Source organism: Urocampus carinirostris, chromosome 2, assembly GCF_059441175.1.
Source record: "Urocampus carinirostris isolate Australia breed hairy pipefish chromosome 2, RoL_Ucar_1.0, whole genome shotgun sequence".
Taxonomy (NCBI): Eukaryota; Metazoa; Chordata; class Actinopteri; order Syngnathiformes; family Syngnathidae; genus Urocampus; species Urocampus carinirostris.
In genome coordinates, this window is record NC_142350.1 from 65,834,981 (window position 1) to 65,862,719 (window position 27,739).

The window sequence follows — 27,739 nt, forward strand, 5'->3', positions numbered from 1 at the left end:
TTATTGTCGGAACTTTTGTCGGAATATGAAAGTTTTGAGTGAGGTATCTATGTATGACATACATACATTGTATGTCAACTAGGGCTGCAACAACGAATCGATTAAATGGATTATTAAAAGCGTCGGTAACTAATTACCTTATTGATTTGTTGCTATTTATGAGCCAGTAAGCACTTGCAAATAAGTGAATCTGATCTAATTGCAAAGTTTTAAAGTTGTAGTACCAATTTAGTCCAGCAGAGAGCGCCTTGAGACCATTTTGATAAAAGTGTCTCCCTATTGTCGGAACTTTTGCCGGAATATGAAAGTTTTGAGTGATGAGTGGATGTCAAGCAGGGCTGCAACAACGAATCGATAAAATGGATTATTAAAAGCATTGGTAACTAATTACCTTAACGATTCGTTGCTATTTATGAGCCAGGAAGCACGTTAATCAATGCAAATAAGTGAACCGGATTACGTTGCGAAGTTTTAATTTTGTAGTACCAATTTAGTCCAGCAGAGAGCGTCTTGAGACCATTTTTATAAAAGTGTCTCCCTATTGTCGGAACTTTTGCCGGAATATGAAAGTTTTGAGTGAGGTATTGAGTGAGGATTTTTAAAATAATCGTGAGTCGCAGCCCATAATGTCAACTTGTCATGTCGCCATGGAACCCAGCATCCTCGGGGACACCTGTGCCGCGTGGTTATGCATCTCAGTATGTCAATCAAATAGACTCGCTTTAAGTTTTCGAGCCCCGCAACCAAACATTGCATTGGAGGAGAGGGATGAAAGTTGCATGGAAACAAAAATGTTTTTTACCCCAAATTATTTTGCACCTTAAGGACGTGAAAACTCCCTAAACACTTTGAAAAGTATTTCTTTGTGACTATTTAGTCAGATAGTGATTGCTTCAAGTGGTTTATTTGTGACCATCAGCAGAAACTCACAAACACGTTTAAAAATCGAGTGCTAAAATAGCACAGAACAACAGAATTCGGTTTCTGTTTTAAGATAGGCTCGGTGTTTCGTTGCTGTCATGCACTTTCTGGACCATTTTTTACATCGTAACTTTTTAAATTTATGTTAAATATGTATTGTTACCCGAGTCATACTGGAATCGGTATGACCACTTGTGAGACCCCTTCTTAAAGTTTCTAATATTCCTCACGCTGTGATTTTTGAGTTTTTCCTTGCCCTCATGTTGGTTTGAGATCAGGGGATGGTGTAATTATAGCCGGTGCAGTCTTTTGAGGCATTTTGGGATTAAGGGCTATATAAATAAATGTGATTTGACTTGACATGGCCAATAGACAGTACAGATGCTGCCCTACTTACAAACAAGAGGTTCCAGATGATCGTTCGTAAGTTGAATTCGTTTGTAAGTTGCTTCAGTGCTGTATTTTGTATGTTTAAAGTTTATATAAGTATGTTTAGGGCCTGTACAAGTAACCTGTATTGATTTGTACTAAAAAATAACTTTTCATAAAATAATATGGGCTATAAACATGAATAAAGTTCAACTTACTTTTGGAAGATGGACTTCAAGAGTTAGGCGACTTCCTCCTCCGTGGTAGAAAGTGGCCGAAAAAAAAGCGATCCTGTCACGACCAGCACACAAGGTAGACCCAATCTCGTAACGTTTTCTCACAATTTTATTGCCCGCGATCCGATGCTCACTGGCGAGGGAAGAAAGTTGCTCTCATACTCGGATTCTGATCCGAACACGGAAGTGGATCTTTTGTAGCGAGCGATGGCAGTGTCAGGCGGCACAGGTGATTCACATCTGTAATCATGACAGATCCAACCATTTTCTCAACCGCATCAAGCTTCCTTACTCCACTTTCATTTCAAATGAAACGGCTCGCCTCTTCTTTAGACTTTACACCAACCATATGGAATGGATTCACGAGATCTTAAACAATAAAATGTCGAAGTTCATAGCGCGCTGGAGATACAGTATAGTATGTTTACACATGAACTAGGAAGAGGAAGTGAATTTCTTCTTCGGGGTGGATACTGGGTGAGCTCTCACAGCGCCACATGTCGGTAGTGGCAGAAAGAAGCACTACAGTAATGTCCTGGAAAAAGGCGCACACAATACAAAATCGAACTGACTGCAATGTCTGGGTATTTTTCGACATCCTGAAAAAAATGTTCGTATCTACTGTTTTACGTAAGTCGAATGGTCCTAAGCAGATTTGGGTAGGGTTACTTTAACTTGATTACTTTCAATGACTTTTGGATTACTCCGATACCAAATATGCTAATAAAAGACAAAAGAAACTAAATATGAATACAATTATGACTCAAAACACGTGGTAAGCTTTCTCTCCTGGCTTTGATCTCTTTGATCTCCGGAAAAACGAACATCAAAAGCGACAGAAACAAAATGAAAATCAATCCAAACAGCTTGCCAACATCATTTTTGCCGTTCCGTGTGTTCCGTTACTCCCCAAGCCTGCACAAAATTGAGTCATTTTATTCATATTTAGTATTGGAGTAATCCAAAAGTAATTGAAAGTAATCAAGTTAAAGTAACCCTACCCAACCCTGTTCCTGACACAATAAAACCAGTGATATATAATATTCTTGGCTAATGAATGTGAACTGGCAAAAATCGCTTTTGGTTGTCATCCCCTCAGCCACCTCTTTGCCTATCTCCGCCCGAGGCATCTTGTTTTCCTTCCCTTCGCTAATTGACGCTCCTCCGGTAAAGACGGCGGAATTTTCTCCTTCTCCGTCTGTTTCGACATCGCCTTCGCGCTGAATCACATCAAGTCGCTTTGCGTTTTCTTCCCGCTGCCGGTGTGACACAAACACAAGTACGCACCGTGTACGGTGAGATACTTTTTAGCATCTTTGGCTTCCCACGCTTATTTTCCTTAAGCTGATGTGAAGTTTTGTCATGATGAACTTCAACAATGTTCAGACTTCAGGCCCCGGACACTTTTTCGCGCCTGTTTTTTTTTCCGGAGAGAAATTGTGACAGCACAATAGAACCTGACAGCTGAAAACAACAAAAAGTAAAAGTAATTTTCGGAATGCGTTCAGAAAGTACTTTACTTCTGTCATGATAACGGATCTGACTCAGCTGTGCCCGCTAACTGCCGCGGGTTCTGATTGGCTCCCTGTCAGTATTCAAACTCTGTCCTGTCAGTCCCCTTTTGTCAGTCTGTCTGCGAATCTTTGTTTTTATTCAGCAAGCCCTTTTCGGACCCTGACTCACGCCTGTCCCGTTTTTCGCTCCTGTTTGTCTCCCGCTACGACCTGTTTTGATCTCGACCACGTCTGCTCTCCCGTCCCGGCCTACGACCTCTTTTTAGGTAGTTTTCTAAGAACACCTAAGTAGCCTTTGGACTGGTACTAAAAATAGCAGCCTTGACCTGACACGAGGCAGATTCTAGTGCCTGACCGACAATTTTTTAACCCACCTCTAACAATTACAACCTGGTAATAGTAAAAACATGATAAATTGTCTAATAGGAATGCGAATCCAACTGGTAGCACAATAGATAGATCGATAGATAGATGGATAGATACTTTATTCATCCCCGTAGGGGAATTCCTACTTCCAGCAGTATCCTTCTGTTGATTATTAACAGGATGGCCTCGGGGTGCTGTGTTTGTAGTTTAGCAACAGCGGAGTGGGTGACGTCACACGCTAGGCCAAAAGTTCGACGTCCCTGCAGTAGATGGAAATCAGGGTTACACCACCTCGTGTTCACATAGATAGCGAGTCCGCCTCATCTCCGCTTCCCGCAGGCTTTTGTGTCTCTGTCTGCTCTAACAGCTCCACTTTAGTGTCCAGAATGCTAGACGTGAGCCACGTTTCCGTAAACACAGCAAACTGTGCTCCCTGTATGCTTTGATGTTTTTCACCGGCACAGCCAGTTCGTCGGATCTTATTTGGTAGAGAGTTCATTTCCCATGATTATGGACAGTACCGAAGCCTTATATTGCCGCTAGCCGCTTAGCCTTAGCTTCGGCTCTTTAGCCACGATAGGGCCCCCTCATCACGCCGGCACGAGAATTCTTCAGGGCAAGAAGTTGATTCCTCGAATAAACGCATTTTTGTGCATTAAAACCCTTAACCATAGGATCGAAAGTAATCCAAAGTGTAGTTGTCAAACGGGACGAAAAACACCGAAGATAGAAACAGACGATCAGAACAATAAATCACAAAAAGAGCAAAATAACACGCTCGCCGCGGCGCCTATGATGTTATTCTTTGCACCAATCAGTAGAAAAACACAGCTCTGGAAAAGGTCGGTGGCCGCTAACCAAATCGGTGATGCTATCTTGTCTGTTCTAAACGAATTCATATCGATATGTGTGTCCCAGACTGCCATAAATAAAAATCCAAGAGAGATAGTACACGCATTCAACAACTCAAATCTGCATCTGTAATTTTTCTGTGCCACCGAGAGCGACTAACCGAATGACGTGGGATCGCCTCAGTGAGTAAAATAGTCTCGTCCGTGTCACGCTTGAGGCGTGGTTAATAAGGACTACATTATGAAAATCTTGACTCACATTCCAATCTGACCCCGGGACTCATCTGCAACAAAGTTCATTGAGCCTCAACGAGGCACAGGAAGTGACCCCCGCGGGCATCCTGACTCGTATTCATGAGCGCGTAGATCCCGGGCCCCGGCCCCAGGGTTTCGTTTCCTGCTTTCCGCCGTCACCTCGTCGCATGAAAAATGTAGCAGACACTGAGAGACAAAAGAGCGGCGAAAGGCGGCCCGCCTTTTCACCATCCTGAAGACCGAGACTCGTTCCGTGTCAGACAAGCGTTAGCGCGCGCGATAGCGCAAACGTTAGCGTCCCGGCGGCCAGCGCTCGTCTTTTAGCGTCTTACCGTACGCTCCAACAAGCTGCCTGCCGTGCGTTTGGTATGACGATGTTGAAGCATCCGGGATGAGTGAGGGAGTGGTTGCTTTAGCTTGTTTTCTGCAAACACGCTAGCTAAATAGATAGAAACCAATCCCTGAAATTGTTTGAACCTAGTGTCTGGTGAGGCACAGTCAGATTCACAAATTAATGAACCTACATCTCTGTCATCATTTGTTTGGAAGAGATATCTATCCATCTATCGATCTATCGATCGACCGACCGACCGACCGACCTACCTACCTACCTACCTACCTACCTACCTACCTACCTACCTACCTACCTACCTACCTACCTACCTACCTACCTACCTACCTACCTACCTACCAAGGTCATATCCCTCAAGAGGGGGACCGACAGCAAGACAAACACATACAATAACAAAGAAAATAAAAATGGGAAAAAATAGCAAAAAATACACACAAAAATTTTGGGACCATGGCCAACCCAAATCCCCAAACACCCAAACAAGTTAAGCACCTCGATATCCAAATCGGTCATGGTTTCGTCCCTCCAGATGAAATGGGACACAAGAAAGCGGCCATGTCACTCGGGTCAGGGTGACACAACACACTCTTCTGTTCAACAGCAGGGCCCGACAGCTTTCGCTGGTTTACCCCTGCCGCATCATACGGGTGCCCTGCCCATCCCTTAGAACGTCCAAACGTCCCACTATCCTTTCACAACACCTCTCCACTCATTCCGATCACCAACAAGAGCTCTAGCTTCCATTAGTTTTAGACCTCTTTCCAGCAGTGCACTCATAACACCATCCATCCACGTCAATGGCGGCCTTCCTCTTGGTCTCCTTCCATTGACTTCTGCTCTGTAGATCCTCTTCAACATTCGCTCCTCATCCATCCTCTCCATGTGTCCAAACCAACCGAGCACTCTCTTATCCACACGGAGCTAGAAAGTAATATACAAACTGTGGGATAGAAAAATATGATTTGTTGTTTTACCATTATTTACGGCTTATTCGAAGTCAGAGCACGGGCGAAGCAGCCTCATTAGGGAAGCCCAGACCTCCCTATCCTATATCTACTTTGTCCAGCTCGTCCGACGGTATCCCAAGGCATTGTATATGAATCCCGATTTCCGTGCATGTGTGTGTGTTCGTATGTGGATTATAGGCTCCGAAATGGCTGAAGTGATATTCCTGAAAATGTACACACTTGTACTTCAAGACCCATGGAGTGTATCTAGCTAGGTTTTGTGTCAAGAAACCTGTAATAAATACCAACAAAACTGGTAAACATAATATTTCGTGGGCAGCACAGCAGCACAGTGCTTAGCGCGTGTGCGGCACAGTTCTGAGGTCATGAGATTGGACCTCCTGTGTGGAGTTTGCATGTTCTCGCCTTGCTTGCGTGGGTTTCCTCCTGGCACTCCGGTTTCCTCCCACATTCCGAGAACATGCATGTCAGGTTAATTGGCCGGTCCAAATTGTCCCTAGGTGTGAATGAGCGAGTGAGTTGTCTGTCTCTGTGTGCTCTGGCAACCAATTCGGGGTGTCCCCTGCCCACTGCCCGAAGTTAGCTGAGATGGGCTCCAGCACCCCCGCAGACCCTACTGAGAAAAAGCGGTGCAGATAATGGATGGATTGTCTTTCCAGTACAAGCGGTTCTTTTGCACTCTTTAGTGCACATGTGTCAAACAGGCGGCCCGCGGGCCAGATCAGGCCCGCTAAGGGATTGAATCCGGCCCGCGAGACATAACTCTGAGAAGCGCAAGAGAAAGACAAGCAGCAGGTTGAAACATGTCAACTTGATGTTGCCAAAGCCAGGTGCCTCGAACAAAGACACTGTACTTGTATTTATTTCTCTCTCTCTCTGTCTTTCTTTTCCACCCCCTTCCTCCCGCTCTGTCTGTCTCTTTCACTCTCCGTGTCTCTCTTTTTCTCTTCCTTTGTTGCTCTTTGTCTCTTTCTCTCTCTGTGTCTTTTAACCTCTTTTGCTCTAACTTCCTTTTTTCCTTTTCTCTCTTTTCTCTTTCTCTCTTGCTACCCTTTGCGGTTTCTTTTCTCCTTTCTCTCCTTCTGTCTTTCTATTTCTCTTTGGATTTCTTTCTTCCTCTCCCTTTCTTTTCCCTCTCTCACAACTTTTTATCTTTTGTTTCTCACACTCTCTCCCTCTCTCTTTTTCTTTCTTTGTCCCTCCCTCTTTCTCTTATTTCTTTATCTCTCTTTTTCTTTCTCTTTAATCTACTAGTCCGGCCCCCGACCGAATGTTTGTTCTATCGTGTGGCCCCCGAGTTAAAATAAGTTTGACACCCCTGCTTTAGTGGCTCCCTGGTGCTTTTTCAACAAACGACATCCCCAACAACCTCGCCCAAGGAGAATGCCCGGCAACACCTAGCCATTATGCTTGTTTACTTGTGTGTACCGCAGCATATGGGAAACACAGACCTCTTTGTAGTCACCGTTTCCAATTTCTTCTCTTCTTTCTCCAACCTGGTTTTTCTCCACCTCGTCCTTTTCCTTTTACCTTACCACTATTTCTCCATCTTCTCCATACCTCCCTCTACTGTACCTGCTCCTTCTTTCACCTCTTCGGTTGTGAGCCGTCAGGCCAGGTTGATGTTGATTGCGCTAATGGGCCGCGTTCCATTACGCTGCTGGAAGGGCGAAGCGTATGTAAAACAAGACACTTTAAATAGACGCCATTATTCTGCCTCTAACCAGACAGGAATGATGAGCATCCAGGCAGAGGAGGATGAGAGGAAGACTCCATCTTCAGGATCTTCCGTCACGAAACGGAACGGGACTGTCTTGAAACGGGTCGGGAAGCAGGAAGTAGGAACTCATTTGCGTAGACGATCTGTCGCTTTAATTGAGAAAGAAAAGTTGTCCAACACACAAACGGACCAAAAAGAAAACAAAGCAGGCTCAAATGCAGACAAAATTACAATCCAGGCATTTCTCAGAATCAAACGGAACTTGCAGGAATCTGGAGTGCAACAAAGTCCAACAAGCAAAACAAGAATAAACAGGTATCAACAAGTTTTCAACAAGGGTAAACAATGATCTGGCAAAGGGCAGTTCCATAGGAGTAATCAGGAAATGCAGGTCAGCCGGTGTCAAAGGGCGGGGCCAGCTGGGCGCCATGACAACCGTGCAGGACATGACAGAATCAGGGTTTTTCAACAAAATTTTGAGCAAAGGCACAATTCTCTTTATTAAAGAAAATCTTGAAATTTCGCCATCTGTTGAAAATATGTAGGATTTAATTCAAGGTACAAGTTTTAATTTATTTTTATTCATTTTTCCGTTTTTTTTAAATATAGTGATTAGCATTAAGTCTTTGGCATTTACTTGCTGGCATCTACTCGTTAGCATTCAGTTTTTACCGTGCACTCGTCAGCCTGTCGATGTTGTTAGCATGTAATCATTAGCATTAAGTCTTTGGCATCGACTTGCATGGCCGCTATCGGTGTGTGAGTGTGTGTGTGAATGGGTAAGTGTGAAGCACATTGTAAAGCGCTTTGGGAGGTCTTCATTGACTTGAAAAGCGCTATAGAAATGCAGACCATTTACCATTTAAGGCTTGAATTATGCCTTAAAAGACATTAAAACGTTTTTCTTATCATATTTATTCACCGTGACTCAGAAGGTAATACAGGTTATCTAAATTGGTTGATAGATTGATTTAATACTTCTTATTTTTTTGCACATTTTTATTCATGAAAAGGGGAAGCCCTCCAATTTTGTTTTATTATTGTATAATTACAATAAAGTCAAGTCAAGACACCCCTAATCACAAGGAGTTTCAAAGAGTTGAACAGACCACAGACTATTCCAGACAAAATACTATCAAAACACCCTTCCCTGATCTAAAACCTACATGAGGGCAAGGAAAAACCCAAAATCCTCAACATGAGGAAAATAAAGATGTCACGTGACGTGGTGGCGTGGAGTGGGGTGATCGGACCAGAACGGAAGCAGGAGGCAGGAAGGGAGAACTCATATGCGTTGACGATCATAAGTTTTATTTAACAAAATAAAAGTCGCCCAATACTCCGGGACCAAAACAGAACAATACAGAGTTCCTCCGGCACGAACTCAACAGGACAGGGCTTAACAGACGGAAAATGTTTAAACCTAAAAACAGGACAAGGCATAACAGACCTGGTATTGTGTAATGAGCCAGCGCCCGCCAAACCCAAAATCCAGCCTTAAATAGCAGACCAGCAATCAGCTGATCTGCTGCAGCTGAGTTCGGGGGCGCGGCAGACTGGTAGCCATGGCGACCGTGACAAAAGAAACCTTGAGAAAGGTCCACACATGCGCCCATCCCCCTTCCAGGATATCCAGGCCGCAATGGATGTTGCATTAACAAACAATAAAATAAAAGATAAAATATAAAATAATTAATCAAGCCCATTGTATTGTTTTCTAATTTGGGATTTTACCGTTTTTCAACCTGTTTCTATTTTTATTTTCTAAAATAATGACATTGATATATTTTACTCATTTTGGAATTAATTAATTTTTAATATCAAAAGGTTGTTATGTATAGTATGTATTCATACGCTTTTTTTATCTGCTGCCACCTACTGATATGGATGGATGTTACAGACACTGGAAGAAAGCAAAGATCCTGAAAAATTGAGTTCTTTATATGAATAACAAAAATATAGGCATATTTCCTTTGGCACACTAGACAAACACGGGTGTAAATAGTCTTCAAAACGTTGTATTTTTATTTTCTGACTAGAGGCAAAGATAACACACGTGAGTGGGATCAAATAAATCACTTAATATATTTAAGCTTGAACGAATGAGTCATAATGACTCCAAAGTCTCTTTTTTTTATAGTTCCTCTCACTCAATTTGTTGGCAGAAGTCAACACAGAGTTGTTTTTGTTCATCAAATCCCTTCACAGGGTGCAAAAAAAAACACATGACCGAGAATTTCAAAACAAAACCTGTATCTGTTTTCGTCAGTAACGTCATAAAAAAAGGGTTGCCGTTGTCTTCCCGGGGAACAGGATGCAGATAAAAGGCGCAACGTGAGCTTCTTGACTCATGTCAGCGTGTCCCCGCGGGGATGGCGGAGACGCCGGCTTTCATGCCAGCTACGGAACAACACGCGGCGCTAGCTAGTTTAGCTACAAAGCCGTGCGGCATAACAACAGCTAACTAAGGGGAGGAGAGAAAAATAACAGATAGAGCGCACAAAACAACGGTTGAGTTTGTCAAGTCGAAAGCATGTTAGATTGACATGACAAAGAGTGTGGTGTGATAGCGTTAGCTCCTACCTGAACATAGATAAATCAGGCCTAATTGCGCTACGCAAAGCAGCCAACTAACAAAAGTACCGTATATATTTGAGAAAAACATGTTTTTTTTTCTTTTTTAACAAAAAAAGAACTCAAAGTGTGGTGTGCGGTGTATTAAGGTTTTACAGTAGGGTATTACCATATAGGTGCGATGATTGATCAGTTGAAAACTATTGTAAATTAGGCCTCTCAGATATTAGATAGAAGACTGACCTGCTGGGTTGCTGTGGCCTTCCCTGCTTTGGTGTCTTCCTATCTAAAAGCACTGTGACACACATTATCCAGAAAGGACCATTTAGTCTCACATAGAGAAATGGCCCCCGTGCTGCAAATTTGAGACCCCTGCTTTCAAGCCTATTCTGAAAATGGGCGGCATTATCTTAGGAGTTAGACTGCTTGTCTTGGGATCAAGAGGACGCAGGTTCGATTCCCGGCTCCTCCGTGTTATATGTCAAAGTGTCCTTGGGCAAGACACTGAATGCCGATCTATCTATCTATCTATCTATCTATCTACCTTGGTCATATCCCTCGAGAGGGGTGACCGACAGCAGGACACACACATACAATAACAAAGAAAATAAAAGGGAAATAAATTGCAAAAAAAACACACAAAATTTTTTGGACCATGGCCAACCCAATTGCCCAAACACCCAAACAAGTTAGGCACCTCTGCACCCAAGTTAGTCATGCTTTCGTCCCTCCAGATGAAATGGGACACCAGAAAGCGGCCGTGTCACTCGGGTCAGGGTGACACGACACACTCTTTTGTTCAACAGCAGGGCCCGACAGCTTTCGCTGGTTTACCCCTGCCGCATCATACGGATGCCCAGCCCATCCTTAAGAACGCGTCTACAATCCCACTATCCTTTCACAACACCTCTCCACTCCTTTCTCCTTAGTGTTATATGTCAAAGTGTCCTTGGGCAAGACACTGAATTCCTAATGCCCTAATAAGCAGTTAGGCGCCTTGCGTGGCTGACTCCCTATTGGAGCGTGAGTGTGTGTGTGAATAGGTAAGTGTGAAGCTTTGGGAGGTCTTCATTGACTTGAAAAGCGCTATAGAAATGCAGATCATTTACCATTTATTATTACAATAGCAACTCGCAAGTTAATTTATGCTAGTTTTCAAAAACAATGCGCAAACAAAAATAATTTGTGAAAGTAGCGTGAGCAATTTTGCTAACAATAAAAATGGGCAACCTATAAGGCTAGCATAGCTCTAGATGACTGGGCTAAAGGCAGGATATTACCGTAAGTTCCGGACTATAAGCCGCTACTTTTTTCCCAAACGTTCAACCCTGCGGCTTATTCAGTGATGCGGCCAATTTATGTCATTTTTCTAACAGCCGCCAGCGGCGCTCGAGTACAAAAGGTAAGATTTAGACCGCCGGAATATATGCGTCGAGGAAGACTGCAACTTCTTAGCTTGTGCACAATTTAAATTAGCGTAAACTTACTCATCACGCAAATTGCAAAAAGAAAGGCACATGACGCAGCTTTCAAGCTAAAAGCAATCGAGCAATCCGATAAAGAAGGAAACAGAGCTATTGCACGTAAACTTTACTTTGCGAGCGTGTTGCTAGCGTGTTTTGGAATAAGGGAGCGTGGGACGACATCTATATGACAAAGTTTCTTTCCGATACTGAGAAAGATGACTTTGATGGCGTCAGTTATAAGGAGGAAGATGAGGATGGTTTACCGTGACTTTTACAAGTACGGTATATTTTTTTAACAGACCCGTTTACTGTTTTGCGAGCGTGTTGCTAGTAGCGTGTTGCTACCTGTCACAGTGACGGTTTGGGATGAAAGTTAAATTATTATTATTAAAGCTTTGAAAACTCTCTCGTTGTACCGTCTTTCTTTGTAAATATGTGTAACCATGTATAATATGTATTTGCAACTGTATATTTTTGTAATGTATTTATTTTAGAGACTTATTCTGATATGTTTTCCACGGGCAAATAAAAAAGAAGGGGCGAAAATAACAAGGGCTGACGGGAAGTGGAGTAAAGGTGAGACGTGTTTTTGGACGCAGCGGACAATAGTGGATATATATTTTTCCCACCCTTACCTTTGGAAGTATAGACTTTTTTTCCTTGGATTACTTTCAACGAGACCCGGACTCTGCAGGTCTGCATCAAACGTTAAGTACCGGTATAATTTTCTGTTCATTTTGCCGGCTGTGGTTTTTGGACTGTGTACTTTTATTCAGTTACAGTCGCGGGACTTAAAGTCGGGTTTGGGTTACTTTTGTGATTGTGTCACCTGTTTTAATGTGGGCGCCTGCGGCTTATATACAGGTGCGGCTTGTGTAAGTACAAAAGCGGTTATCCTCTTAAATATGTGGTGGGTGCGGCCTATAATCGGGTGCGCTCTATAGTCCGGAATTTACGGTAAATCTTAAACGGCATGGTAAGAACAATAGGAAATGAGCAAAGCGTCATTTTATAAGTAGCCAAAACCATAAAGAGAAAACAGCATACTGAAGTGGATTAAGTGAGTGACCAAAACATCCCTTACAAATAAATGATTTTTGTTATCCAGTTTTGCTCCATAGTAACATAATTATGGGCCTCTTTCTATATTTCCTGAATCATTTTGCATAGCGCTATATTCTCCGGTCACCTCAAGGGTTTGGACAGAGGTTGACAACCCTAAATGCTTAAAACAGACATATTGGAGACCAAGAAAAAGAAAATTAAAAACAGAGAAAGGCTGGTTGCCGACCCCCGGTTTAGCATCACAGCGCCACCTCTTGCTTGGGCTTGCAACCAATGTTCCCTGTAATTTTCCAGGGGTCTGAGCGTTCACACCAAGTCGGTGAGCAACGCTTGAAACAACAGTGAGCAACCATAATCCCAAGTGTGGCAAGATAATAATATGTTAGCCCATTTGTAACAATGACAATAAAGGTATATTCTATTCTATTCTATTCTATAATTCATTATCAAACATGTCCAAAACTTGACATTTTGCTGAGTTTCCGGCAATGCAAAATGATTTTTCTCTTTTGAATGAATTGACTCATGTATTATTGCAAAAGTTGTACGGCCTACAAACGTCATTTGTTCTTACAATTATTTCACAAGATATCCATTTCTTTTTATTTCCTGATATATTTTGTCGCATAATATTAACATTTTTGGGGGCTTACTTAGCCAGTTGTAAGATACAGAACTGTACTTAATCACATTTTTTAGTGGAAATACAATGTTGGCAACAAGATTCACTTGATATAATGGTAAATTATTTGAATGCAACACAAACTTTTTCTTCTTTTTTCCATGGTTTTTGTTTCTACTTTTTTAAAAATTCCTTTAAAAAAATCTCATTGTGTTTATTTTTTCCGAGCTGTTACTTTTTTCTTTTTGTTCTCTATTTACTTTTTTCCTATATTCCTTTCTTTTCTTTTTTCTGTTTTTTTCTAAATGTTTCCTTCTATTTTTCTCTTCCTTTTGTTTCTTTTTTTCTCAGCTTTTCACTACTTTTTCATTTTGGTATATTTTTCTTTTTTGTTCTATTCCCCCCTTCCTTTAAGTCATTTTGTGTATAATTTTACATAATATTTGGTCATGTTGGGATTAAAGAAGCAAAAACAACCCGAAGAGCCGTTTAGGACCCGAAAATGCCGGTTCCTTTTAGTGAGCCGAGCCAAAGAAGCCGGTTCTCGACAAACTCTACTAACTTTTCTCAACTTCGTTCTACTTCGACTTGACTTCAGAATACCGCATTTAGGAGACAACGTCAGGGGAACCCGTGTATTTTGACCTTCATGCACTGTAACTTTGACTTAAGTGGCTTCTTAATTAGTAATTTTGAGCCCTGATTTTTGTGCGCTGGCTAGATTTTCTTGTGCGCTGAGAATGTGCGAGCAGTGCACAATTGCGTACGCGCGCAGCTTAGAGGGAACACTGCTTGCAACTGAATCTCTATCTTTCCTCGCAGGTGACGAGTGGTACCTGTGCCGATTGACCCTCGGGCCGCTAAGTCATGCCCACCTGCAGTGGACCATGTTCCCGGTCCCCTATTTGGCGGCCGTGGGTCCGGATGCTGCCCCCGGGTCGGTGGTCTACCGCTTGTCGTCACGGCAACGTGACGGCACCCTCGGCCAACCTCAGTTCCTTCTATTGGACGGTGAGTATTTGTGTGGAAAATCATAATCCAATGTTTTTGACTTGCGTCCCAGTCTTGCTTTAAGCCACACCCTTAGACAGTAAACTGACCAATCACAGCACAGTAAAGCCACTTTTCAAGTAATAACGAATGGTATATTTCATTCGGCTTTTTTTTCCTGCATGGTTAGCTCGTTAATGCTACTAACTAGTGGTGGGTGCATCTCTCCAAATATTAATAATATCGATACTCGTCGAGTACTTGGATCAAATCAATACTATGGTCCTGGGATTGATACCTCACTCCTCCACCAATTTCTTCAAAGTATTGCTTCTTTATTTCCATAGTACAATCCTTCTTTCCCTCACCAAGCACCTGGGTGTGTGACAGGCACACTTTTAGCAATCTTGCCCAGTGTTTACCATAGAATTTTGTGAATTCCGGTGGGTGGACAGTCTACGAAGGGTCCGGGGATGTCCCAGGGGGCGTGCCCGGGGGCGTGTCTGGGGGCGTGCTTAAACTTTTTTATACTAAGCAACTTTAAAGTCAAGCAACACAGAATCCCGGAAAAAAAACTACATAAGCACTGTTATGTTGAATAAGACTAAAATTAATAAATATAAACTCTTCAGTGCTATAAAAACATTTAAATACAAGAAATTTATACTATTTACAATTCAACTTTGAACCAATGTTGACTGAAAGACCACAGAACCTCTGAAAAATACACTAAAAATGTGGATAACAAAAACAGTTTATACTGAATATTTGCATATAGGAACACAAAGTGCTAAGCTTTGAGGGACTGTTTCAGATTCTTGCGTCAATGATAGAATAGAATAGAACATGAGAAAAGAGAAGATAAGAGAAAATAACATAGTAGAATAGAAGAGAACATAACATAGTAGAAGAGAAGAGAACATAATAGAAGAGGAGCGAAGAGAGCATAATAAAATAGAAGAGAAGAGAACATAATTGAATAGAAGAGAAGTATCAGGAGACCAGAACAGACCAGGAAACCCCAGAGCATTCGTTACAGTTCTTTATTAGGGAAGCGTACAGGGCTTGCGGGAGACGTGATGTCTGTCAGACGTCAGCAGCGGAGCCGGGAAGATAGCTTCGGATCAAGTAGCCAATCGGAGTGCGGAAGTCAAGCAGGTCAAGTTTACCGGGGCTGGAGAGAAGTTCGTAGCGTGGGACGGAAGCAGGTCGGGTCGGAGGCAGGCAGAAACAGATAAGAGTTCTAGGCGAAACAGGTATTCAGGAGAGTCACACAGAGTTACAATCGTATCCTCTGACGAAGAGGTCTGGGCGCAGCGCGCTAAAGAGGAAGCGTTAGCCAATCAGAAGGCGTCCACATGATTGCTCCAGGTGACCAGAGTTAGCAATCATGACAAGAAGAGAACATAATAGAATAGAAGAGAAGAGAAGAGAACACAATAGAATAGAAGAGAAGATAATAGAAGAGAAGAGAAGAGAACATAATAGAAGTCAAGTCACTTTTATTTGTATAGCCCTAAATCACGAAGAGTCTCAAAGGGCTTCGCAGATTATTACACTATATTACACAGACTATTTTTCAGAATATTATTATACATTCCCCTGCTCTGGAGCCGACGAGAAGAGTAGGTTATTCATATGCTTTAGAGTAGAAGTGAGTTTTAAGCTTAGATTTAAACATTTCCACTGAGGTTGCAGATCGGATCTCAGGGGGAAGAGCATTCCACAGCACCGGTGCCCGGATGGAGAACGCTCTCGAACCAGCGGAACACTTCTTTGCTCTTGGGATCACCAGAAGACCGGCACTCTCAGAACGTAGGCTTCGGACCGGGACATAGTGGGAAATCCGATCTGAAAGATAAGAGGGAGCAAGTCCATGTATGATTTTGTATAATACTAAGAGAACCTTGAAATCACATCTAAGGCTAACTGGGAGCCAATGCAGGTTAGCCTAAATCGGTGTGATGTGATCGGACTTTTTTGTCCTAGTTAATAGAAGAGAATAGAATATACCTTTATTATCATTGTTACAAAATGGGTTGAACATATTGTGACAACGAAATTGGACGTGGCACTCCAGTTACACATTTAGACTGTAAAGATAAAATATTGAAAAAAAAAGATTTAAAAAAAAATATTTACATTGGGTGATAGATAATACATATTCTCCAGACAGAAGAGCAGTTTCAGCGACAGACTGCTGTCACTGTCTTGTACTACGGACAGACTGAAGAGATCTTTTCTTCCTCATGCCATGAGGCTCTTTAACTCTACCCGGCAGAGTAAAAGCCCACAGTAAACCACACCACCTACATTGCATATTACCGAATCTTATTGCAATATGTATTCTGTGTAGCACTATTTAGTTATTCTATATAACACGCTACAGTGGGCATTTGCACGTCACACTGGGTATTTGTATATTGTATTCTTTTTGCTTTATTATTGTATTGTTCTCAGCTCAGGGATGCTGCTGGAAATGTGAATTTCCCTCCGGGGATGAATAAAGTATCTATCTATCTCTATCTATCTAATGTTTTAGAGCCAAAGATATAATCAAAATGAGTCCAAATTAGGATCAGTTTCCTGCTTTGACTCATGAATATCCTTTTTGTCCTCCGTATTGCAATCTCTCTTGAACTGTTCCTGTTTTTGAGGACTTCATTTGATAATCTGCATAGAAAAACACAGAAGGTTTTTTTTTCATGACATTCAATAATTTTTAGGTTTTAAAAAAAAAATCCAAGTACAGTGACTAACGATTATTTATCAATTATAATCAATGAACCGGATTTCTCAAAGACGTTTTTAATTCCTTCCATTTTAAAAACAAACGACGTTTGTAGGCCGTACAACCTTTGCAATAGTACATGAGTCAATTCGTTCTAAAGTGAAAAATAATTTTGCCGGAAACTCAGCAAAATATAACGTGATGCCAAGTTCTGGACATGTTTGATAATGACTTAGTTGCCACACTTGGGATTATGGTTGCTCACTGTTGTTTCAAGCGTTGCTCACCGACTTTGTGTGAACGCTCAGACCCGTAAGGAAAATGACAGGGAACATTGATCATGACATTAAATCCCGATATTTATGTAGATTTACTTATCCGCCATTATCCTTCCATGTACATGACATGCGCGAATGCAAATCAGAACGTACATTTACTACCTGTCATGCGAATTTGCATGTCCCAGACCCGCTTAACTTGGAGCGCGGCGGATTCATCTAAATAAAAAGTGACTTGTTGAATTTCAATTAGCATCAAGAAACAGGAGCTAAAGAAAGAAAACGCTGTTCAACGGCAAAGCACCCACCCCCACCTCGCTAAACGTTCCCCCGGGGGCCCGAGAGAGCTCCCACGTTCCAGAATAAGAAGAGCGTCTCCGGAGAGGCGGCAGGGTGGGCGGACGGACGCCTGTGGCTGTGGATTTTTTTTTAGTATTTTCATTTCGTTTTATTTTGAAGGCTAAATAAATGAAGATATTTTCGGAGTTGTTTTTTTTTTTTCAATATAATGCAACCCTTAAGCATCACGTGACAACAAATAAATCCACTCATTTGAGTTAGTCTCATATCGTGCCAACGTGGATGAAAGTGAGATTAAATCCCACTACATGATATTTAATTTATACAATTACTACGTTGGAAGGGACATACTACAGAATTTTGGTACTACAAAACGGTGAAAATGGAAGATATATTAAAAAAAAAACAGCAAAGAAAACATCTTTATTACCGGTGATGTGCACTCAGGGGAGGCAATTAAGGCTCTGCCTCACCTGTCATCATTGAAATACATAATTTAAAATATATCAAACGATTCTATTTAAATTAAAGTTATTTCTCATTCAACTTAGATGCTCATGTTATGAATACTATTAATGCAATTAGTCTAAAGTATTTTTGTGCAGAGTGAGGCACGCAGTTCACTTGCCTCATGGTGTTGTGGATCAACTGTAAATCAGCAGCCTTCGAGCTGACAGGACATCTGGCAGGATGTTATGAGATAATGTTGATACAAGAAGTCACAAGTTGTTGAATGGGCGAGTCAGGGCCGGAAAAAACACTTTCGTTTCCGAAAAAAACATCACGTCATCTTTTTAAACACAGTATAAAGCCCAGCGTCTCTTGGACGAATTTTGAACGTGGCTTGAATGTTGCTGAACGAATGGAATAAACCACGTTCCCTCTCTGCCATATTTCTGTCTCTGCGTATATTTTGGGGCGACGTTCTCTCCAAAATAAGTGGCGCCCAACGTGGGGCTCGAACCCACGACCCTGAGATTAAGAGTCTCATGCTCTACCGACTGAGCTAGCCGGGCTGGTGTTTTTGTCCAGTTATTCAATGTTGAAGTTGTTTCCCGTTCAACTTATATGCTCATATTATGAATACTACTAATGCAATTAGTCTGTAAAGTATTTTTGTGGTAGAGGGCAACAGTGAGACGATGTATTCTGATTGGTGCACTTTTTAGCCCCAAACAATATTATCGTTGATAGTATCAGCAAGCTAACAAGTGAAGCCGTAAAGTATTTATATAACTCAAGTATGACGACAAAATGGTGAAAATAAACAACAACTCAGTGTGATCTTAAAAATAAGTCAGCGCGGTTACCAAACGGAAATGATCGTTATTGTCAGTTGGGTGCAGTGAAGGGAGGTAGGTGAGGCACAGTTAGATTTAAAATCTATTAAATGGTTATATTTATTCAGTGTTAAAGTCTTTTTTCAATTAACTTCCCACTTTTTGCATTGTGTTTTTTGAAAACAGGGAATTTTCCCATTATTATTACGTATTAGTGTGCTGAGTATTAATCATTGGATGCGGAAGTAGGGTCAAAAATGACCCCTTAGGTTGTTTTTCTTCAAAATCTTTAAAAATGAAAAAATAAGTGTTTGTGATATTTTAGGCATTCCTCATAAAACATGATGCCATTAGTAGTTTTATGTTTCCCCACTCATTTTCGACCGCAGTACATTCAATGTTGGGTCAGAATTCTGTTTTGCAATGTTGTCAAAATAAACTATGTCAAAACATCTGCATCGTAGACTATGCTTTAATTCAATTAATCGCATTGACATTTACATTTGTAAAACAAACAAATTAACGTTCCCGGTTGCCTTGACAACTAGTCCCCGGGAGGACGGTCATAACTAAAAAAAAAACTAAATTAACTGAAAAGGTTTCTCATCCGTTTTCCTGGTATAATGATCTAAAAATGTATGTGGTGCTCCAAAAATGCTAGGCGAGTTTAGAAAAAGGATAAACTCGCCTCTTCAAGTTAATTGGTCAATCGATTATTTGTCAAAATAATTCATTGACCACCCATATTTTGCTACAGATGGAAGTGTGTATGTACTGGTAGCTTATGCATCCAAGGGTTAAGTACTCACACAAAAAAAAACAGGGACAGAAATTGCACTTATCTTTTTAAACTGAAAATCGCATCAAAATTGATATTCAGGTCTGATTTTTGAGTTTTTCCTTGCCTTCATGTAGGTTTTAGATCAGGGGATGGTGTCATATTAGTCTGTATTTTGAAATGAAATGATCTGCATTTATATAGCGCTTTTCAAGTCAATGACCTCCCAAAGCGCTTTACATTGTGCTTCACATTTCCCAATAGCGGCCATGATCTGTGCAGCCATGTAAGGCTGCTAACCTGCTTATTGGGGGTATTGGGGGTTCAGTGTCTTACCCAAGGACACTTCGGCATGTAACACGGACAAGCCGGGATTCGAACTGGGATCCCTTAATCCTAAAACGATCGCTCTACCTCCTGAGCTACTTGCAAAAATCTGTGGTCTGTGCAGCGCTTTGAGACTCCTTGTGATTGAGGGCTACACAAATAAACATGACTTGACTCACAGTTAGCATGTAGTTCTTAGCATGTCATGTGCTGCCTCTTTTCAATGTTTTTTTATTTACCTCATGTTGAGGTTTTGAGTTTTCACTTGCCTTCATGTAGGTTTTAGATCAGGGGATGGGGTAATAACAGTCTGTGGTTTGCAATAATCTGTGGCCTGTGCAGCCCTTTGAGACTCCATGTGATTAAAGAAGTCACAAATAAACATGACATGACTTGAGGTTTTTGAGTTTTTCCTTGCCCTCATGTAGGTTTTAGATCAGGGGATGGGGTAATAACAGTCTGTGGTTTGCAATAATCTGTGGCCTGTGCAGCCCTTTGAGACTCCTTATGATTAAGGGCCAAACAAATAAACATGACTTGACTTGAGGTTATTGAGTTTTTCCTTGCCCTCGTGTAGGCCTTAGATCAGGGGATGGTGTCACAATAGTCTGTAATTTGCAATAATCTGTGGTCTGTGCAGCTCTTTGACACTCCTTGTGATTAAGGGCCAAACAAATAAACATGACTTGACTTGAGGTTTTTGAGTTTTTCCTTCCCTTCATGTAGGTTTTACATTACATTTCTCATTTTCTCTTCTCCGACTCCAAATGCTGTACTGATGGTGAAACAGAGGCGTGTTCAGGAGAGTGAGTGATTGCTATCGCGAGCTATCGCTAGCTTCTGAACGGCCAGTGATTATTGAGCGCTCGCGTGCCCTAGTAATCACGGGAGAAAGACCGCTTACTTTGATTTCCAACATGGCGTCGACAGTGCAGAAGATGGAGGATCTCACCCTGACGAGTGCTGTTGGCGATGTAATATATCGTCTTACATTGCCTGGTAATGTTTGTGAACAATGCAAGACAGGTATGACCCTTCCACTGCGTTTAGGATAACCTTAACTGTGTCAATATGCGAACTGTCGCTCATATCAGCCAACTCGCTCAAAGCAAGCTGTAGAACGAAATCCATTGTACTGTCGTCGGCCATTTTGGATCAGTAAGGCAATCACAGTGAGCGATTACAAAACGTTCAGCAGTGCGCGGCAAGCGATTATCAAGAGACTACATGTCTGATCACTCTCCTGAACACGCCTCTGGTGTCGGTATTAATCATTTTGCATTGTGTGAGTTTTGAGGGGGACCCCTGAAGTGTGTTGTGTGCATGACCATCCATGCTTCAGAAACTTGGTGGTCACTCATCTATTGTTAATAGAAAACAGTGATCCTCGGATGACTGCCATCAGTGTAGCGAGGAGGATGAAATGATTGACAGGTGGGATGCAGCTGCCACCAGTGTTGGCCCTCTGGTCAACAGCTGAGGATTCTACTTCTTTGACTTTGTCTTCGTCATCTCCATCCGTCCTCTTTTATTCTTAAATTTAAACTTTAGAAGACACTCAGAATAAGAAGAGAAAACCTACCTGGAGTTTGAACTTGCAAGGAGAAACAGGGAGAGAAGCCTGCAGATAAGAGAATTCCATTCCCCGTTCTTATGCCCTCTCCTGAGCCTACTCTTTTATTATAAATCTTCAATATTCCAAAACGCAGATATGACCTAAGGGGCGTGGTTATCCAAGAACAGGAACATGATTGGCCAAGAGCGACAATGATGTTTAAAACTGTGCGCAATGATAGTCGAGATAAGCAGGGTTGGGTAGGGTTACTTTAACTTGATTACTTTCAATGACTTTTGGATTCCTCCAATACTAAATATGCTAATAAAAGACAAAATAAACTAAATATGAATAAATAATGAATCACAACACGTGGTAAGCTTTCTCTCCTGGGTTTGATTTCTTTGATCTCCGGCAAAACTAACATAAAATACGACAGAAACAAAATGAAAATAAATCCAAACAGCTTGCCAACATCATTTTTGTCGTTCCATGTGTTCCGTTACTCCCCAAGCCTGCACAAAATTTAGTCATTTTATTCATATTTACTGTAAATTCTGGACTATAGAGCGCACCTGACTATAAGCTGCACCCACCACATTTCGGGGGGGGGAAACCGATTGTGTACAAACACAAGCCGCACCTGTATAATAGCCGCATACGCCCACATTCAATAAACCCAATACAAACACGAAATTCACCCATACCCGATACAGTCTAAGAAACACAGCCGTCAAAATGAACGGAAATTGATACCGGTACTTAACATCTAATGCAGACCTGCAGAGTCCAGGTGCCCGTTGAAAGTAATCCAAGGAAAAACGTGTATATTTCCAAAGGTAAGGGTGGGAAAAATATATATCCATTATTGTCAGCCGCATCCACAAACACGTCTCACCTTTACTCCACTTCCCGTCAGCCCGCGTTTGCCCCGCCCCTTCTTTCTCATTTGCTCGTACAAAACATATCAGAATAAGTTTCTAAAATAAATACATTACAAAAATATACAGTTGTAAATACATATTATACATGGTTACACATATTTACAAAGAAAGATGGTACACCGAGAGAGTTTTCAAAGCTTTAATAATAATATTATAACTTTTCATCCCAAACCGTGCCTGTGAAGGGTAGCAACACGCTACTAGGAACACGCTCGCAACACAGTAAACAGCTCTAACCACTGCGCCGCCGTGCTGCCCATGATGAAGAAATGTCTACGCTAATTTAACTTGGGCACAAGCTAAAAAGTTGCAGTCTAAATCTTACCTCTTGTACTCGAGCGCCGCTGGCAGCCGTTAGAAAAATTACATAAATTGGCCGCATCACTGAATAAGCCGCAGCGTTGAAAGTTTGGGAAAAAAGTAGCGGCTTATAGTCCGGAATTTACGGTAGTTTCTTTTGTCATTCATTAGCATATTTGGTATTGGAGTCATCCAAAAGTAATCGAAAGTAATCAAGTTAAAGTAACCCTACCCAACCCTGGAAATAAGCAACTGCCATCGTATGCAATCTTCTTTGCATTTGTCCAATATAATATAAATACAGCCTGGTGGCCCCCATCTCTCTTCATCAGGCCAATAGATGTTTCCACCCGGTCTCCAACGGGGGACCTTTCCAGTCTTGGGCAAATGTCCTAACCACTTGTAAGTGTTTTTCTAGCTTTTATTTTGAAAATTGTTTGGATTGATATGAATTATTCTTTACTGCAATCAGTAAACGAATTTGCCTCTATGTGTTGCTGGTGCTCCACCATAAATCTTTTTTTTCTCTGAAGGATGCTAGAATTTCCATCACTGATAAACAACATTTCGTTATTACTGTAAGTTCTTTGAGTTCTGATATGAACTACTAATCCCAAGACAATTGATTCAATGAACTTAAAAACAGAATAAAATTTATAGTCCCCCCCCCTTTTTTTATTCAACAGTTTTATGGTACTGCAAGCATTACTGGATTTTCCAGTGATCCCTTTTTTTTTCCGCAGGTCTGCTTTCCAAAAAACTCCCGTGATAGTCAAAACCCTGGAAGAGGAAACATTTCTTTGTTTCTTATCAGTCATATGTAATATATATGACTGTAAAAAAATGATTAAAGTATAAACATCACAAATGTAGCAGTATCCCACAAGTTGTAGGTCTAGGTCCTCCAGTTCATGGGCAATGGACCTGGTGTTTGTGAGATAGAACCTCGGCGGGGGCTGCTTGTCTAGCCTAGCAGTAGCAGTAGCAGTAGGCTGGACCCGCAGCACCGCTTTTGCTTTCCCTCCCGACGCCGCCTCAGTCTCTTTCGACCCGATAACAATCCACGGAGCACCTGCTGGTGATCATCATTTTTTCCGCTCTTCTGGCTTTCTTCAGAGTCCAAATAAAGTTATGAATTTATTTTCGATGTAACAAGCAGCGAAAATACTAGCTGTAGCTGTGCCTTGCAGTTTGAGTGGTCATAACTGGTTACTGGATATTGTGTGTAAGGGTACTTCAAGATCAGAAAGACCTTATGGGTCACTCCACTCAACTTGAGCTTTTTGGTTAAACCCCCTTTTATGCATTTCTCATCAGGCGGCATGGACTGCTTCGAGGTGGATCGTCGCTCTGGTGAAATCAGGACCACGGGCCGCCCTTTGACCCCCAGCCACGAATACCATTTGCGGGTTCAAGCTGTGGACGCCGACGGTCAAAACGGTCCCCCGGCTACCGTGTTGGTCCTCGCGGGCTATCGCCAGCCGCAGTTCACCGTCGCCACCTACCAACTCAACGTGGCAGAAAACATGGCCGTCGGACAACCGTGAGTGTTAACGATTATTGTTTTTTTGTGATTTATTTATCATTCCCATGACTACGTAGTTGACCTTGCACGAGGACCGTTGATAATGATGTAAGAAATAAAAGGAAACGTTGTGGGACTAAGAGAGGTACGGTTTTCAAGAAGGTTTTTTACAACAAAAAACAGAAATGTCATATCCTCATACCATTTCAAGGAAAAGTGGGCTAGCTTCTTAAAGGGACATTGTGTATTATTTAGTGCCTCCTAGTTGTAAAAAAAATGATGAATTGAAAAAAAAAACAATATAGATTTGAAAAGGAAGCAAAAATAATACCCATTTCCTGTGGTATGTCATGGGGAAATACAGCCTGGTGGCACCCATCTCTCTTCATCAGGCCAATAAATGTTTCCACCCGGTCTCGAATGGGGGACCTTTCCCATCTTGGGCAAATGTGCTAATCACTTGTAGGGGTTTTTTCTAACTTTAATTTTGAAAATCGTTAGGATTGATTTGAATTGTTTTTTACTGCAATCAGTAAATTCATTTGCCTCTAGGTGTTGCTTGTGCTCCACCATAAATCCTTTTTCTCTGACGGATGCTAGAATTTCCAACACTGATAAAAAAATTACATTCGGTTATTACTTTAAGTTCTTTGAGTTCTGATATGAATTACTAATCCCCAAAAAATTGATTCAATGAACCAGGCCGATTGAAATAACACACAAAATTTATTAACACACTTTTGAAAGTTTCTGGCTATAATGCTAGTCGATTTGGGGAAATTCCCTTGTACAGAAAAACAACCAGACATGGTGTTCAATCTGAAACCGTCCTCTTACTAGTTGTTGGGGAGAGATTTGGTCTCGTGCTCCAGATGTTCACAACGTGTGGCCCACGTGCTGAACTCGAGGCCACAGTGCCAAGGCAACGAGTCAGCCAGCCAGGTAGGAGAAAAGAAAAAGGTATCGCTCAGCCAATTCTTTTTATATGGACCAGTGATGCTTGACTAGATCCTCTATGGGTGTGGTCTGAGATATCTGATGATCGCAGTATCGGGTGATGGTGTTTAAAATTGCTAAACTTGTACTTGAGAATGTCCCTCCAATTGACATAATTACTTACAGTGAGAATATTATTTTAGCAATACTTAGCCTTGGTTGCTGTAATTACATTCAAAACTTGATCTTATCAGATTTCATGATGGTACATGGTGAATTGGGGGCAGCACGGCGACGCAGTGGTAAGCGCGTGTGCGGCACAGTTCTGAGGTCGTGGTAACCTCCTGCGTGGGTTCAAATCCAGCTACCGGCCTTACTGTGCGGAGTTTGTAGGTTCTCCCCGTGCTTGCGTGGGTTTCCTCCAGGCACTCCGGTTTCCTCCCACATTCCAAAGACATGCATTTCAGGTGAATTGGCCGGTCCAAATTGTCCCTAGGTGTGAATGAACGAGTGAGTTGTCTGTCCCCGTGTGCCTTGCGATTGGCTGGCAACCAGTTCAGAGTGTCCCCTGCCCACTGCCCGGAAATGGCTGGGATGGGCTCCAGCCCCCCCGTGACCCTAATAAGGATAAGCGGTACAGCTAAGAGAGACATGGTGAATTGGTACGACTGGAAACTGTCCCAAAGGGCACGCAAAAAATGTGGGAGCCAATTTTGTGCTGGGCTTATTTGATCTACACCCTGCACTACGGAAACACAAATAATGACTCATAAAGAATGTATATGCACAAAGCATCAATAGGAAACCTTTATTCTCGTGATGGACGGATGGATGGTTAAGAAGAAGCATGAAGAGGAGGGGGATGAAGAGGAGGAAGATGGCGGTTTTGGGCAGGATGAGGGCTGAAGGACCCAGATGCAAGAGTGTGCGTTGCCCGAGGCTGAGAGTTTGAAAGTGTGGCAAATTCAAATATTTATTAAAAGCGAGGTTTGGATAAACATGAAGGGATGTGTGCGCGCGCGGGTGCATGCGCGTGCCGGTGTCCCTTTGGGCTTCTGGCGCAAAGCACATTTTGTTAATAATATCCGAGTGTCCGTGCCACCCTGTGAGGCGTCTGTTCCGGGGGCATGTGTCTATGCACATGTGCTGCTCATCCATTTGGCAACATGTCTCGCCTTTGTAACAATGCTTCGTTAAATCAGGGGGAACTACTATTCCCATAATGCCTTGCTGACAAACCAATTGACAATACAGTAGACTCTCGGGATACGATATTTGTTGTGAGGTAAAGATCGTAAGGGGGAGACTGTCATATGGCGGGAAAAGAAAACTTTATTAGCTACCATAAATTCCGGACAATAGAGCGCACCGGATTATAAGCCGCACCCACCACATTTTAAGAGGAAAACCGATTTTGTACTTACATAAGCCGCACCTGTAAATAAGCCGCAAGCGCCCACATTAAAAAAAATGTAACACAAACACAAAATTAACCCAAACCCGACTTCAAGTCCCGGGATTGAAATTGAATGTCCTTCATAAAAGTCCACAGTCCAAAAATCACAGCCGGCAGTTAATGGTAGCAACACGCTAGCAACACGCTCGCAACACAGTAAACGGGTCTGGTAAAAAAAAAAACATACCGTATTTGTAAAAATCACAGTAAACCGACCTCATCTTCCTCCTTATAACTGAAGCCATCAAAGTCATTTTCCTCAGTGTCGGAAAGAAACTTTGTTGTATATACGTCGTCCCACGCTCCCTTATTCCAAAACACGCTAGCAACACGCTCGCTCATTTTTGTGTACCAAGATAGATAATGAAACAGGATATCGAAAATAAACCAGACAAACAAGACAGGAACGAAAACTGGAGAGAATAATAAACAGGACAAAAACAGACAGGAACGAAACTGGAAACCAATTTTAAACAGGACAAAAATAAACGGGAACAATACCGGACTGGAAATACCTAACAGAAAACAGGACCGAGTCAGAACTCAGGTCTTGCGGGGCAGAGATTCGTTGACGGACTGACAAAGTAAGGAAGAGCGCAATAGTGAAAAGTTTAAATTTTGTACGCTTTGCAACCCCAAAAATTGTTGTTTGTGGGGAAAACACCCCAAAAAGGGGACAAAGAACATTGTGCTCCACATTGTAACGTAAAAACATTGTAAGCTGACGCCGTAACCCGAGGGTCCACTCAGTGTTCTCATTTGCCGGCGTCCCTGCGTCCTAGACGCATCGTTTTTGCTGGGGACGCATCGTGTCGAATCAATGTGCGTCCCCGGGACGCAACTTCTTTGACACGAAATTGTCATTATTACCCGATTACTTTTTTTTAACAAAGATTTACCGCACTCCAAACTTTTCGTCAGGCAGATCCGCCATTGTTGTTTTGGTCTCGCGGTTCGACTTTTCGTCTGCACGCCGATCTCGAGTTCGAGTTGTGTAGTGAAAGTCCGTCTCTTTTTAGAGAACCGGCTTTTTCGGCTCAAGTCATTAAAGAGCCGGCTC

The 27,739-nt window shown here is 42.0% G+C and overlaps 1 protein-coding gene and 1 non-coding gene across 2 annotated transcripts in view; one reads left to right on the forward strand and one right to left on the reverse strand.

Moving 5' to 3' along the window:
* Positions 1–27,739, forward strand: part of LOC148373012 (neural-cadherin) — a 241,401-nt gene that overhangs the window by 91,573 nt on the left and 122,089 nt on the right. The window contains exons 2-3 of the mRNA XM_088327543.1: positions 14,102–14,290; positions 24,080–24,305. Coding sequence (XP_088183669.1) covers positions 14,102–14,290; positions 24,080–24,305 — 415 coding nt within the window. The remainder of the gene's footprint in view (positions 1–14,101; positions 14,291–24,079; positions 24,306–27,739) is intronic.
* On the reverse strand, positions 18,522–18,594 carry trnak-cuu (transfer RNA lysine (anticodon CUU)). The gene has a single exon. It is a non-coding gene; the product is annotated as a tRNA-Lys (tRNA).